This window comes from Leucopleurus acutus (genome assembly GCF_964270905.1).
Source record: "Leucopleurus acutus genome assembly, chromosome: 11".
Classification (NCBI taxonomy): Eukaryota; Metazoa; Chordata; class Mammalia; order Artiodactyla; family Delphinidae; genus Leucopleurus; species Leucopleurus acutus.
In genome coordinates this window covers 65,139,635-65,155,937 of record NC_139152.1, presented here as the reverse complement: position 1 = coordinate 65,155,937, position 16,303 = coordinate 65,139,635, and the positions used below count along the sequence as shown (strand labels likewise).

The 16,303-nt window shown below is 43.6% G+C and overlaps 1 protein-coding gene across 1 annotated transcript in view; it reads left to right on the top strand.

Annotated features, from left to right (window-relative positions):
* Positions 1-10,597: 10,597 nt before the first annotated feature.
* PAWR (pro-apoptotic WT1 regulator) overlaps positions 10,598-16,303 on the top strand; it is a 100,273-nt gene continuing 94,567 nt past the window's right edge. The window contains exons 1-2 of the mRNA XM_082850420.1: positions 10,598-10,715; positions 11,230-11,890. Coding sequence (XP_082706546.1) covers positions 11,378-11,890 — 513 coding nt within the window. The 5' untranslated portion in view covers positions 10,598-10,715; positions 11,230-11,377. The remainder of the gene's footprint in view (positions 10,716-11,229; positions 11,891-16,303) is intronic.

The following is a 16,303-nucleotide window of genomic DNA, read 5'->3' as shown; positions in this document are numbered from 1 at the left end:
AGGATGATGAATTCATGATTTAATTTTAAAGTCATCTAAGCAGAAGTAACATTCAAAAGAATTTTATGGTGTTTTGGGGTATTGAAGATTTCTGCTTGCAGAGAAACAAGACTTTGAGCTTCAGACCACAGAAAGTCCTTCCTCTTTATTGGAAAGTTTACATGTTGTTTGCTTTCTATCTTCACTTCCTGACATGGCAGCTGAGCTATAAGAGTTGATGGGGTTCTTTTAGCAGCATCCAGAATGCTCTATGTAGGACCTTGGATCAAAAGATTTATCTTAGTCTCATGGTCAAAAACACCTATGACGTAACAAAACTAGGAATGAACACCTCCCAGTTAAATTGTTCTGAGAAGGCTTTCTTTCTCTCTCTTCCTCTCTCTCTGTTTCTCTCTCTCTCTCTCTCTCTCTATTGAGCACACATACAACTTAGGCATGAAGTTCAATCACATACTTTAAGATTTGTTCTTTGGAAAGTCACAAGTGGACTAAGTGTAATGGAGAAGAGCTTCCTACTCTGATCTCTTTTCTATTTAAATTTTCTTGAAAAGGCTGATATCAAGACCAGGCTCTGTGAAAGTCACCTACTTTCACAGCAGTAGACAAGTTTCCTTTCAGATCTGCTGGCACAGCCCAATTCCTGTTGATGCTGAGAGCAATGAGTCATGACAATGTGTGGAGCGTCTTCAGCAAAGCTGCTCAACCAGGCGTGTTACTGAGCTCAGGTGCTCCATCTGTGCCCAGAGAACCAAAATGTTCCATTCACACAGAGTTTTCCTGGACAAAGACGTTTTTTCACCATTCGGAAAGTGGCAAGGGCTTGCCAAGTCTCCAAAAGGGGATCAGAAAAATTGGAATATTTCTTCCAATTTTTAGTGGAAGAAATAGTGGCACCCGTGTATGAAAAAAAGAAGGATAGTGGAAGAGCTGGTTAAAATGAGAGGCATCAGTGGTTTCATCTAGTTGTTTGCCTGTTGAAGGAAAGTGGTTTAGGAGCCATTTTAAGGATCTGTGTCCAGATATTAGAAGAAAGATCAGTGATTCTAAAGGGAATTGTGACTTTTGACATTGGCATGGCTTCAGTTTTCTTCCTTTGCCCCAAGCCATAAACCATTTCAAATATTTCCAGGGTACATGGCTTCATTAAGTTTTCTACAATTTTATGGCTTCTTTTGCTTGGCAAAAAAGGGGGACATTTTAAGGCTGCCCAAAGACATGTTGGGCAAGTCCAATTTTGTTAAAGTTTCAGACTTTTAAAGTCAAAACTTTTCTTATGAAACTATTTATACAAGTCCAAGTATTTTTTCCTTTAAAAATTACTTTAAATTCTAGCATATTTCAAATATACAAAAGTCCAGAAAGTAATATAACAAATAATCTAGGTACCCCCTACACTGAGATTTAACAAATGTTAATGCACATTTATCTTAGATCTCTTTCCTTTTTAAAGAAATAAAACATAAATAACAGCAACACTACAGCTCCTATACCTTTTCCCTCCATCTGTCTTCAGAAGTAACTAATAAGCTGAATTTGGTATGTTTGTATTTATATTACAAATGTGTATCTGTTAAAAATATATACTATTGTACCTTTTGGAAATTTATATGAACAATGTCATACTCTACATATTCTTTTTGTTTTTTTTCACTGCACTGGGGGGTCTTAGTTCCCTGAACAGGGATCAGGTCCTGGGCCCCCTAACGTGGAAGTGCAGAGTCCTAACCACTGGACTGCCAGGTAAGTCCCTACATATCCATTTGAAACTGGTTTGAAATGATATAAATGTTCCATTATACTAATAAACTATAATTTATATATTCACTCTCCTGCTAACTACAAGTACTTTTTCATTTTTTCACTATTATAATTAGTGCTGCAATGAACATTTATGTCCATGTGTCCCTGTGTTCATGTCAGAGTTTCTCTAGGGTAGGTGCCTAAGAGTGCAATTGCTGGGTTGTCAGGAAATCACATCTTCATCTTAACCAGGTAAAAGGGGAAACACTGTGCTCTTTCTCTCAACATATCTGACACCAAATGTGTGCGTGGTTTTCCCACACTAACCAATTCTCCCACTCTCTGGACACCAACTGAATGTCCTACAATTCAGTTACAACACTAGCTAGCCAGAGTTAGCACAGACCCCACAGGTTAATGGCTCATTCCCACAAGACTGCAACAGTGAATGAAGATAACTCTTCCAAGACTTTTGACTGGGAACATGAACAGAGAAATAGGACATTGACCAGATTAGATTCTAGAGTCTGGGAAAATGTTTTTCTTTAAGAAGGTGTGGTAGGAAGAACAATGGCCCCAAAGAGTTCTAGGCTGTAATCCCTGGAACCTGTGAATATAAGTTATATGGTAAAAGAGAATTAACGTTGAAGATGGAATCAAGGTTGCTAATCAGCTGATTTTAAAACAGATCATCCTGGGTTATCCAGGTGGTCCCAATATAATCACAAGGATCCTTAAAAGTGGAAAGGGGAGGTAGAAGAGAATCATAGGGAGATGTGGCTCTGGCGGGAAGGCACAGAGAGATGGGACATTGCTTGCTTTGAAGACCAAGGGCCAGGGAATGTGGGCAGCCTCTAGAGGCTGGAAAGGGCAAGGAAATGGATTCTTCCAGAGAGCCTCCAGAAATGAGTGCAGCCCTGCTGGTTCCTTCATTTTAACCCAATGAGACCCATCCCTGTAGGACATCTATCTACAGAACTATAAGATGATAAAGTTGTGTTGTTTAAGATGTTAAGTTGTTTCAGCAGTAAGTAGAAGACTAATACAGAGGGAATTAATATAGAGTGCATTTGTATGTTGAAAGGAATTATTTAAAAGAGAAGAAATTGGTCATGCATGAGAGAAGAGTATTAATTGTACAGCAAAGCTCTTGCAAGGGGAAAGATACAGATGCCAGGACTGCCTTCAAAAGGAGCTAAGAACTTCATCTAAACGTAAGGAGGCAGAGGGTAGATCCAGATGTAGGAAGGTGGGTAAAGGTGTGGGGCAAGATGAGGAGCCCCACTCACATAGGTCCTACTTTAGTCAACAAACAAGTTCATCAACTGAGAGCGAGGGTTGGATAAGGAGGTTTTGGAGGTTTAAGGGATTGATGTGAACTAGTCATTCTGCAGCACAGGTGAACACGCTTACTAAGACTGCAGGATTGCCAGATAGTATGCACTGCCCAGTTGAAACTATGGTCATGCATTTGAAGGAGAGTTAGGAAGGATGCCATGCTGTTTTTTTGTTTTTTTTTTTTTTTGCGGTACGCGGGCCTCTTACTGTTGTGGCCTCTCCCATTGCGGAGCACAGGCTCCGGACGCGCAGGCTCAGCGGCCATGGCTCACAGGCCCAGCTGCTCCGCGGCATGCGGGATCCTCCACGGACCGGGGTACGAACCCGTGTCGCCTGCATCGGCAGGCGGACTCTCAACCACTGCGCCACCAGGGAAGCCCACCCACCACGCTGTTTTTAATTAGCCTTATTTTAGCTGAGCAAGAGTAGGCACAGAGGAGGCTAATAATGATAAGCTTTAATCTGAGTAAAGAGGTTAGGACATGGAAAGGAGTGACAGATAATGAAAAACTGGTAGGATCAATAGAGATCCTGTGCTTATGATGCACAAATATATATATTTGTGTACTACAAATAGAAGATACATCTGTGTATGAAGTCAGATATTTTATGCATCAATTAATAATAAAATTGGAAATTCCCTGGTGGTCCAGCAGTTAGGACTCTGTGCTTTCACTGCTGTGGGCCCCAGTTCAATACCTGGTTGGGGAACTAAGATCCTGCAAGCCGTGTGGTGCAGGCAAAAAATAAAATAAAACAAAATAAAATAAATAGTAAAAATGCAGATAAAACAGTATTATAGAAATATGTCAGAGAGTGATAGTGAATAATTTAGGTTGTTTTTCTGGATTTTTGTGATGCTTATGGCACTTTTCAATTTGTTAAAATTTATAATCTTTAAAATTGCTCATTCTAACAATTTTTTTTAACCTATTCTTTTTCTTAAAGAAGGTGCCCTAAGTTTTATAAGCTTCAGGCACCACAAAACCTAGATCTTTCCCGGATAGGCCACAAATCTGGCCTAAGATTAACAGCAGTTGATGGAAGAAGGGAAAACTTACCATCTATAAAACACATAGTTTTATTGTGGTTAAAAAAGTAAAGTAACAAAAAGGCACTTCCCCGGCAGTCCAGTGGTTGGGACTTTGCCTTCCAGGGCAGGGGGGCAGGTTCGATCCTGGTCTAGGAGCTAGGATCCCACATGCCTCGGGGCCAAGGGGCCAAGACATGGAACAGAAGCAATGCTGTAACAGGTTCAATAAAGACTTTGAAAATGGTCCACATCCAAAAAAAAAAAAAAAAAAAAAGCCAACAAAAGAGAAATACATACAACTATTCTTAGTAGTAATGTCAGACATTTTTTTCCTGGGGACATTATGTAATGTAATGAGCCACATCTTCCTAAACAGCCTCCAGAAAACACAACACATTTCATAGAACTCTTCCTAATAGTGTCAATCAATAGGGGCTTAAGATGTAATAAGAGGTAGAGGTCTCTACTTATCTAGGCTCATCACAGATTAGATTTCAAAATATCTAGAAATCTGCAAAATGGACAGATTAGACCTCCTGTTAAACATAACAGATTGAACACACATGTTTACCTGTACACCCTCAAGTAACTTCACTAAAATAAAAGTAAAGTGATAAACCAGTAACAACCAAGAGGATGGGAAATGAGAGCAAAATTTTGGAAGATGGAAGGTGAAAAACAGATAGACGTTAGCAGAGAAGAGAAAGGTGAATTCTAACCACCTGCAAGAGACAAAGCCAGCCAGAAGGAATCCTTTTTGTCCTGAAGAAAGCTCAGAAATCAGAGGCAGCAGCATATATTGAAAGAGAGGAAAGAATGGGGGTGAAAACAGCTGGAGTCGTTAAAAATCTATATAAGGGACAGTTAGATTCTCAAGTCCCCACTGTAAGGCCCAGGAGCAAGGAGGCTGTCTCTCCTGATCCTGGCAGAGGACTGGAAGTTCACGCTCTGAAGTTGCTGAATTACAAATGTACTGGGGCTTCCCTGGTGGCGCAGTGGTTGAGAGTCTGCCTGCCGATGCAGGGGACACGGGTTCATGCCCTGGTCCAGGAAGATCCCACATGCCTCAGAGTGGCTGTGCCTGTGAGCCATGGCCGCTGAGCCTGCGCGTCCGGAGCCTGTGCTCCGCAACGGGAGAGGCCACAACAGTGAGAGGCCCGTGTACCGCAAAAAAAAAAAAAAAAGTACTGAACTTGAGCACCCCAGGCATCCAAGCATAGGGACTGAATGAAACCTGCATGCTGCGTACTAAGGCTCCCCCAGTTCCCTTTTTCTACTTGGAACTGGAAACAGTTGATAACTAGCAATACAGGCAGAAACACAGTTTCTCTCAGGGAAACTGATCTGGCCAAGAGAAAAGCCTCATAGAGGCTGACAATGGACACATGCCTCCACAAAATGCCTGGGTCCAAACACCAGCTCCCTAGATTGAGACCATCGATCAACAAGCTCTGCCTTTTGAAAGAAGAGCAAGCAATCAACTTTTCATTTATTTATTTATTTGGTTGCAATGGGTCCTAGTTGTGGCAGGCAGGTTCCTTAGTTGTGGCATGCAAACTCTTAGTTGAGGTATGCATGTGGGATCTAGTTCACTGACCAGGGATCAAATCCCGGTGCCCTGCATTGGGAGCTCAGAGTCTTAACCACTGCGCCACAAGGGAAGTCCCCCAAACAACTTTTCAATGCTTCAATCTAAAATATGAATGAACACGGACTTCCCTGGTGGTCCAGTGGTTTAGACTCCGCACTTCCACTGCAGGGGGCACGGGTTTGATCCTTGGTCGAGGGACTAAGATTCTGAATGCCACGCAGAGCAGCCAAAAAAAAAAAAAAAAAATTAAAAAAAAAATGAATGAACAGCAGACTGACAAGGAAATCCTCTAACATGAAAGATGAAGACTAAAACAATCAAGAAGATAAAAGGGAGCAAATAGGAGACAAAGTGTAGGACCAGCAGAAGAAAAGTTAAAGGAATTTCCTTAGAAAGAGAAAATATGATGAATCTGACACAAAAATAGGATAATATGGAAGAAGAACATTTAGAGTCTAAGAAATAGATCAAAGAAAAAATGGTGGCAGAAAAAGAAAATTCAACAGAAAGGTTTGGCAAGTAAGACAGGAAATTTCACTGAAAGTATAATAACATGCCAAAGAGATGGAAACTAGGAGAGAAAAGACAAATATTTACTAGAAAACACTTAGAAGTTCAATATCTATTTAACAGGGGCTCCAGAAAGAGAAAATGGAAGGGAAGAATTACCAAAGATATAGGATAAAGAAATTTCCCAAGTGAAAGGCACATGGCAGATTTAGACGGCCCACTGAGTGCTTAACATAATAATGAAAAAAGACAAATCATGGCTGGGACTTACCTGGTGGCGCAGTGGTTAAGAATCCGCCTGCCAATGCAGGGGACATGGGTTTGAGCCCTGGTCTGGGAGGATCCCACATGCCGTGGAGCAACTAGGCCCGTGCACCACAACTACTGAAGCCTCTGCGCCTAGAGCCCATGCTCTGCAGCAATGAGAAGCCTACGCACTGCAATGAGAAGCCAGCGCACCGCAATGAGTAGCCCCCTCTCACGCCGCAACTAGAGAAAGCCCGTGTGCAGCAACAAAGACCCAACACAGCCAAAAATAAATAAATAAATTTATATAGAAAAAAAAAGACAAATCATGGCAAATCTTTAAGATATTCAAGTAGATCTGGGTAAGAAGTTCCAAAAACTTCCAGAGAGAAAATACAAAGGAATCAGAATGCCATTGGTTTTCCAAACTGCAACTCTGGAAACCAGAAGACAATATTGTGATGCCTTCAAAATTATAAAGGAAAATGATTTCCAACGTAGAGGTCTATGCCTCACCAAACTATTAACCAAGTGTGAAGATAAATTAAAAACATTTTCTAACACACATGGTCTCGAAGAATGTGCAATCCGATCTCCAGAGAATACTGAAGAAGTACTCAACTAAAATAAGGGAAAAGAAAGAGGACAATATGGGATTCAGGAAACAAGGAGTCTGCACAGGAAATAATTCCCAGGATGTTAGGGAAGTATAATCCCAGAATAACCACAGAGCAATGAGCCTTAAAATCAATCCAGACTAGAGTGGGGGTGGCAGGCTCCAGGAGAGAAACCTCCAAGAGAAAGAGAAAGAGAGCTGACAGATCATCTGACGTGACGAACTGCATCAACAGGAAGAAAGTCTGGGTGTAAATTTGTGACTGATATATAGAAACATAAGGCAAAAAAGGGGCAAGTTTTAACTGTAGGAAAAAGAAATATTTGTGTAACAAGAAAATAAGTTGGAGGAAAAAAAAGAAAAGCAAACATAGTACCCTGCCTGGCTCAGCTGTGAACAATATTTGCATAGTAATAACACTATAAACATTAAATGTTTATTCAATAAAAATTGCAATACAAGTATAGCAGGAGTTTAGGAGTAAGAAACGTGTAGGTGTAGTTTAAGTAGAGGAGAACTGAATTTTCTTCTGTATCAGGAAGCCAAAAATGGATGTCTAAAAAAGGGAGAAATCAAGAAGTAGATTAGCAGGTGAGGGCATTAAAATATAAATAGGAAGATCTATATTAGCAGAAACAGTTATAAGAGTTCAAAGTTCTGGGTAGGGTTTTAGGTAGGGGATTGCTGTCTTTTGTTATAATCCTTGTAGAACTGAAGTATTTAACCATTAAGATGATGTGCATGTATTATTTTGATTTTAGAGGGTGAATTGCATATCTTCCAGAAATATTTGCATTGCAGGCAAATTGTTATTTCTTAATATCCTATTAATTATTTCAACACATACAAACAGGCTATTTCATATATAGCTAATCCACTGCCTGGAAAACATTAAGTAAGACTTAACATTTAGAATAAGTTTGACTCTGACATATTAAAATGAATCTTTGTTTTGTTATCATCATCTTACTTCCCTCTATTATTAAGGGCAAGTGTATCACCCAAATTAGTTGTTTTAGGTTTGCTCAGAAGTTCTTAACTGGGGAAGATTTTGCCCCCCAGGAAGCACTTGGCAAACTCACAACTGGGGGTGGAGGACACTCCTGGTAGGTATCTAGTGGGCAGAAGCCAAGGATGCTGCTAAACATCTTGCAATGGACAGGACAACACCCCCAAAGAATTACCCAGTCCCAAATTTCAGTAGTGCTGCAGTTGAGAAACCAGGCTCAGAGTCTTTAAGGATTATTTCATCAGAACGCTGTACGTGAAGATTGACGACATGCAAACACAGCAATTTAGAACTGACTCAGCTAAATATCTTGATGCAATGTTGGAAGCAGTCTGGCTGTGAAATATACCTTTGGGAATATTGAGAATGGTAAGGTAAAGACAAAAGGTATAATGAACGATAACAATACACAGCGCTTTGTACCTCAGTAATCTCTTTCATCCATGGTTCCTAGGGCACTTTATAGACTAATAACAACTACTCCGGTACTCCCATACCACCTTTTATCTAAGGATCTCGGACACTTTCACAACCCTCTCACAATGTAGGAAGTATTATTATCCCCATTTTATGTGTAAGTAAACAGAGGCACAAAAGGTAAGCAACTTGCCGGAAGTCACACAAGTCCATAGTAGCCAACATTCCTGACGCAGCGCTTGTTAATATACCAAGAGAACTGGTCAAAGAGATGCACTGATAAATTATGTGGCAGAGTGTTATCCTAGTTCATTCAAAGTCTATTGTTTTCAAGTTAATATTGTGTATTTAGTACCTTATCTTTTTTCGTCTGCGCCCCCCTTAGAAACCCAGGACTCTGTTCAATATCCTATTAATAAAAGAGACTATATTTACTGAGTGCTTTCCTTGACCAAGTACACAGTGTCATTTCTTATAACAACATAAAAACATATGCTGTTATTACTGGTTTTATAGTAAAGAAAGCTGAGTTTCAGAGAATTTAAACAACATGCCCAAGATCTCTCAGCTATTTAGATGTTTGTACACAGGCACATTATATCCTCTTTCCGCTATATCCTGCAGCCCCTCCAAGAGAAAATCCTCTGTTAAGTTATAAAGAATATTAATGTGAATCTCTTTAATGCTCAACCCTCCCTCCCCCACCTTAAAACTCAGAAAACAAAGTAATGAATCATTAATTGAGCAGTTTCAGATGGCACACCCAGGTTGGTACCAGCCAGGCTCAGCCTTTTAAACCGATTCCCAACGTAGGCCTTTAATTTTTTAAAGAGTTTTTCCAGAACTCAATCCGGGTTATCCACAAGTTCACTCCAGCAGTCAGACAAAAGACGAGAACTGTGTGACCTTCCCCTCTGATAAATAAATAGCATGTGAATCACATTCTCCTGTTCTCCTTCCTGAGCAGGCAAAGGCTGACGGCTCACCCACCGTGTGCCACCTAGGCAAAACAGGTACTAAGTAGGAAGAAAGAGTTATGTTAGGTAAGAATGTGACTCAGGGCTCGCCTACTTTTTGCAAAATGGTGACCAGGCATTTGTACCCTATGACAGTGATGTGCCCTGGCGTTACTCGGATACGGTGACGTCTGTCTGCTCAAGTGCTTGACAGTGGCAGTCCACCCAGCCCTGATCCAGAAATCGGAGATGACTTGCCTCTGAAGATAAGATTTACCCTATGGCATGTCAAGGGTAGAAGAATAGAGACAATCACCGCCCCAGCTCATATCAAATCAGCCTCAATGCAGCTTTAGGACTTTGGTAGGGAGTTTTGCTGCTAAATTCCCTATCTGTGAAGAGGAGGTGTAGAGACAGGGTTAAGAGGAAACTCCAAGTAGGACTGGGATCGCCAACACAATACATTTTAAAATGAACTTTAAAATTTTTCCCTGCAAGCCTAAGATAACAGTAAAGCCTTGATAATACACGTACAGTTGAAGTCTCTCCTTTCAGGCGACACGTTCACCTGAGACCACAGACTTAGAAGGAGGGGCCTGGGTTTCAGCCCTTTCCACTCTCCTGTTTGCCACCCCAGTACATCTGAAAAGGGGGCAGCGACTAGGAAAAGGGACGCGAGAGTATTTTTCCATCCTAGCTAGTCAGGCCCTGAATCATGCACTTTCCCCCTCAGCCAGCAGTATTTGTGATTTTCCCTGGAAGAATATGTCTTGTACTTAAAAGGAAGAGTGGTGGGAGACTGGAGAGGCGGAGAAGAGGAACGGGGAGAAGGGCGTGGAGGGCGGTTCACGCTCCAACGTCGGAGGCGCCGGCAGGTCGGCCGCCGCGAGGTTGCGCGCCCAGGAATGTGCGGTCGCATCTGCTGGCGCGGGACTGGCGGCAGCAGCGGGCTGGACGCGGCGCCGCGCACCTGAGCGCCGGGGGCGGGGCGTCGGCGGGCCCCGCCGCCCCCACCGCGCGCCGCGCCCCTCGCGCGCGGTCTCGGTCCTTTCCGCCGGCGCTTCGGCGCCGCTCGGCTCCCCTCGTTCCCTTCCCTCCCCTCCCTCATTCCCTCCCTCCCTCCCTCCCTCCTCCCTCCTAGCCCGGGAGCGCCGCGGGCTTAGGACGGAGAGCTGGCCGCGGGTCTTTCCGCGCGGCTGCTTCGGCTCACCTGGGCGCCAGCACCCAGTCCCGCTCCTCGTCCCCCCAACTCCTCCCAGGTAAGGGGCCGCCCGGTCGGTCCGCGCTCCACACGCGCACCCGTCCCCCTGGACTCGGCTGGACTGCTGGGTCGGGAGGCGTCCCGCCTCCTCCGCGAGTCGGTTAGGGGACTCCGCGCCTCGTCCCGGGAATGAGTGTGTCGGTCGCGGGGACCCCGGACCGGAGCGAGGGTTGGAGATGCGACGGGTCGACAGGTGGGGGGTCTGGTCCGGGTCCCCCGACCGCCGCAGGCTCGGACCCCGGCGGGGATGGGGCGGGCGGGCGGGCGGGCAGGCGGGCCGGGGGTGGGGACCGTGCCTCTCTCCACCCCTCGAGGGGCGGTGATCGTCCGGGCCAGCCGTGTAGGTGCGTCGGAGAAACTTTGCAGGGTGGGGACTCTGCGGCTCCTCGCCTGCGGGGCTGAGTGGGCGCGCTCTCTGTGGGGCTCCGAGGGGCGCGGCCGCGGGACAGACCCTCGGGCCGGGCGAGGATCTTACGCTTCCCTTCTCCGCCCCCTTTTGTGTTTCCCTGCAGACCAGCCGGTCCCTGGGGGAGCCGCGGCCACCCCCGCGCCCGGGGGTCGTTCCCTCGCCTCCTCCGGGTGGCGGGAAGGAAGAGGGGGCGGCGGCCGGAGTCGGGGCCGGCGGCCTGAGGTGAGAGCCCGGCCGGCCCCGCTGGGAATATGGCGACCGGTGGCTACCGGACCGGCGGCGGCAGCGGCGGCAGCACCACAGACTTCCTGGAGGAGTGGAAGGCGAAGCGCGAGAAGATGCGCGCCAAGCAGAATCCCCCGGGCCCGGCCGCCCCCGGTGGGGGCACGGGCGACGCGGCCGGGAAGCTCCCGCCGGGGCCCCTGGGTACTTCGGCCGCCGCTGCGGCCAACGAGCTGAACAACAACCTCCCGGGCGGCGCCGCCGCACCTGCCGCCCCCGGCCCCGGGGGCGTGAACTGCGCCGTGGGCCCTGCGCAGCTGAGTCGCGCCGTCCCCGGCCCGCGGCGGCCGGAGGATGAGGCCGCCGCTGCTGCCGCTTCGGGGGCAGCCCCCGCACGGGACGGCGAGGAGGAGCGGGACGGCGCCCTGGAGAAGGGCAAGAGCTCGGGCCCCAGCGCCAGGAAAGGCAAGGGGCAGATCGAGAAGAGGAAGCTGCGGGAGAAGCGGCGCTCCACCGGCGTGGTCAACATCCCTGCCGCAGAGGTGAGCCGGGCGGGGGCCGCGGCCGGACCCTGGAGGGCTGCCGCCTCCTGGTGTCTTCTCTCCAGGGCCCAGAGCTTTCCCCCTCGAGCCTGCACTTCTTAGACTTTCACTGAGTTAGGCAGGCAGGGGGTGATGGAGTTTTACTCTCAACAAATGCTTGCTGGGAAGTTCCCCAAATCCAAAGTCGGACGCGTGCTTTTCAGGCTTCCCGGCTAAGATCTCAGACCCAGGAGCCTTCTTTTCAGTGTTGGAAAGACAACTCGGGGCTCTAGAACTTGCCCACCTAGCCTTGTTTGTTTATGCTTGATCAGTTAGAAAAATTGATTAATGGTGATGACCACGTACTTTAGTTTCCCACGTGCCCGTCTCAAATTATCAGATAGTTTATCTCTTCTTCTCTCTTAACAGTGTTTAATAGCACCTGTAAAGAAAACGTGGCTTTAGCACTCTCCCAGACAGCTTTATCTTTCAATGAACCCAAGATAAGTATATCCAGTTGAGCATATGCTCTATTTCATATATAAACCAGCTTTTGGAAATAGTGCTCCCCAGCACACACACACACACACACACACACACACACACACACACACACACACACACACACACGAGTTTTTTTCTGAGTGGTATTGTGGACATTAGGAACGCTGTAGCAACCCTCAATTCTTTTTGCTAAAGTGCTCTCTCCCTGTATTTAAGTATTTGGCTCTGTGTATTCTGGAAAGCATTTGTGGTAGGGTTGGGAATTTTTTGTTTTTTGGGTTGTTGTTGGGTTTTTTTTTTTTTTTTTTTTTTTTTGGTATTTTTGAGCAGTCTCAAAAACCATTATGCAGGCAGCAGTATCTTCCCATTACAGCTACTGGTGAAACATTTCTACTTGGGGTATAACTGCACCTTTCTCTACCCTCAACAAAACAAAACAATCCTCTAACAAGTATTTGGTTACTTTAATAGTAACTCACCGGTTTGGGGAAGTGATTCAATAACCTTGTTTCACCCGAAGTAGTTGCATCTTTTTCTCATTGGTTCTAGGTTTTACCTTTTTTTCCCTCCTGGCCTTCTAATTTATTCAACTTTGACACACAGTAAGTAAATAGCAAGAATTCACCAACTTTAATTGTGGTTCAAGTAAAAGCATTTGCAGTAAGTTAGGGTGTATATCAAACATACCCAAATTTTTAAGTCTTAATATAATTTCCATACCTGGAAAATCAGAGTTTGTCTTTGAAGGGTATATTTTTATGAGTGTTTCAGAGAGATTTTTATCAGCCAGCAAAACTGTCCTCTGTGGTTTCCTACTTGCACAAAAGATCTGTTACTCATTAAATTGCTTTAAAAGGAATTCATAAGAGTGGTAATCAAATTTCTAGGGTTTTTTTTTTTTTTTAAGTTAAAAATATGAAGATTAGGGAGAAACTGAAGAGAAGGCTTTGGAAAAGCTACATTCCTCAACTTTCTTTTTAAAAGTAGCTGATGGTCCAAATAAAAGAATTTGTCATTTGCAATCTTTTCCTCATTGTTCATTTGACAGGGGTCTTATTTTGGGGAATATCTTGGCAGATGTTAAACTTCATTTTTTGTCTGGCTGCTTGTGCTAAAATTGTTATTTCTCAAGTACCTTTTTGTTTTTGGTTTTTAAACAAGGGTAATGTTTACCGGGGGTAAATAAGTATGGTGTATCTCGTGAGATCCTAAGAAGCATCCTTTGTTAATATTCCTGTTTTGGGTAAGGGAACGTAGTGCTGAGAATGTAGATGACTCCCCACTACAATTGAGTCTGATACTCTGGAATGTTTTTCGTTTGGGTGTTGGCAACTCCTAAATTTAATCTTCCTTAAAAACAAACAACCCAGGGTACCATTTTTTTGACTGTGGAATTTGAACCTTTTTTATTGAATAGGGAATTGTGTACTGCTTTCTTTTTGTGGTAACTCCGGCTCTATCTGTTTAATGCTGTAGGACCCAACAAAACATGGTAATGTTTTACCACAGTATCTAATTAGCAGGCATATTTCTTGAGTGCCTCCTCCCCATATTTTCAGTTTTTTAAAAAATTTGTTTATTTTTTTGGCTGCCTTGGGTCTTTGTTACTGCTCACAGGCTTTCTCTAGTTGGGGTGAGCGGGGGCTACTCTTTGTTGCGGTTCGCAGGCTTCTCATTGGGTGGCTTCTCTTGTTGCAGAGTACGGGCCTTAGGCACGTGGGCTTCAGTAGTTGTGGCAGTCAGGCTCAGTAGTTATGGCTCGCGGGCTCTAGAGCACAGGCTCTGTAGTTGTGGCGCACAGGCTTAGTTGCTCCGCGGCATGTGGGATCTTCCCGCACCAGGGCTTGAACTCGGATCCCCTGCACTGGTAGGCGGATACTTAACCACTGCGCCACCAGGGAAGTCCCCATATTTTCAGATTTTTAAAAACAACGTAAGTCTTTCAGATTGTTAATAGTGGTACACGTATGACACAAAACTTTTAAGGTGAGTCACTTTCATATCTTTAAATTGTTTTTTTTTTAGAATTGTGTGCCATTCATTTCTCTTAGCAGTTTCAACATTGCGAATGCCAGTTGCTGTGGGGTTTCTTGTGTAATACAGCTTAGCACTCCTATTTTTAAAAGTCATATACTATTTAATAGAATTTTCAGGTATGAAAATACTATAAAAGCAGAAAATCATCAGTCTGTCAATACTCACAATTAGACTTGTATTATATATAGTGTTGAATAAGACTCTTATTTTCAGACAGTATTCCCATCTAAATTTATATTAGAGATTAGCATGTAACTTGTATGCAAAGAGTCTATTTTAGTGGTTGATAAACATTGTTTCTTCAAGACGTATTTATTAAGCATGTGTGACACATTTGTTGTGACTTTCATTAACTTATTTTACTAATTACAGAGTATTGTAAAGTTGTTACAAAAGAACATGACAGAAGCTAAAGATAACCACAAGCAACTGGAAGATAGTTTTAGTAAGGAAGCAGTTCAGAATCTTAAAGTGGTGGATGGTGATGGGATACTGCATGTGATGGCTGTAATAAATGCAAATATATAGATGCTCATTAATGAGATAAACTTTAGTTGTTCTTATTTACTAAGTTAGAGGTTTTTTTAAACTTTTTTCTGAATTTTTACTTTTTCTGTTTTTTGAGTCATAGCCCAAATTGGTTAATTTGGATGTGACATACTTCCTGCTGATAATTTTTGTATGCATTTATTAGATCAGCCACATGTTTATTACATGTTGGTGTTCAAGGCACTATCATAAGCACTGTGGAGAAAACAAGAAGAATAAGGCAATGTATATTTTCAAGGAGCAAGACTGTAATCTAGGAAGAAGGCTAAGGCATAATTACATGAAGAAACTTAAGTACTGTACTGAGTTAACAGTTTAAAAACCATCTTAATGCAGCATGTAACTAATTGTTTATTAACAGTGTTGTCTGTTTAAAGGAAAGAGATGATGGGGCTAGGAGTAGCTGTGAGGTTGAGGGTCTTGAGCTGAGACTTATATTTCTTTACCTATATATTTATATATTCACACACGTATACATACCTGTTTGTATAGTGTTTTAAATGTCAGAGTGCAGTGGTTTTTAACTGTGGCAGCACACTAACATCACGTGAGGATATTAAAAAAATGCTCCCCCCTTGCTGATTACTTGTCTTCTACCTCCCTGACCTCCTTAGATTTAATGGGTCTGGGATGGATCCCAGGCATTAATATTTTGATAACCTCCCCTTGTGAGTTAGGGTTTAGAACTATTGCGTTTCAGTCTCGGGATACAGAAATGAATAATAGGACACAGGGCTTGCCCACAAGGGGCTCTCAAGTAATATAGGGAACTGTGTTAAGTAGTACAGTGCTAAGTACAGGCTATTTCCTGAGCAGGGTACCTAACTCAAGAGGAGGGGCCTATAACTTCCTCGACCGTTAATATCCACATTTTCAGAGTGCTTGTGAAGTTATTGCCATTGGGTAGGTGTGCATGAATGGGTTAACAGAGATGGTTTTCATAGAAAATAAAATCTTTCAATAGATAGGTCAAATGATGCTAAAGTTTGGATTTATATATAGAAGTTAACATTTATTGAAACTTAACTGTTTTCATAGTGGTTGGCTAAAGTGTTTTATGTGTTGTCTTGATTAATGCTCACAGCAATCCCATATGGTCGTTATAGTTACTCGTTTTATCCCCATTTCCAGAGGAGACGGTGGAGGCTTGGAGAGTTTAAATGACTCAGGATCACATGGAAAGTGAATAAGTGGTAGAGTAGTATTTTAAAAGTATTTGTTTTTTTGTGTACATTTGTGTCTAGGGAAAGTGGAGTTTTTAATTAATCTATGTTGCATTATTTAGCTTACGTCCCTAGATTTTTTTCAATAACTTTTTATTAGAGGTTATCTTAAATGATTTGA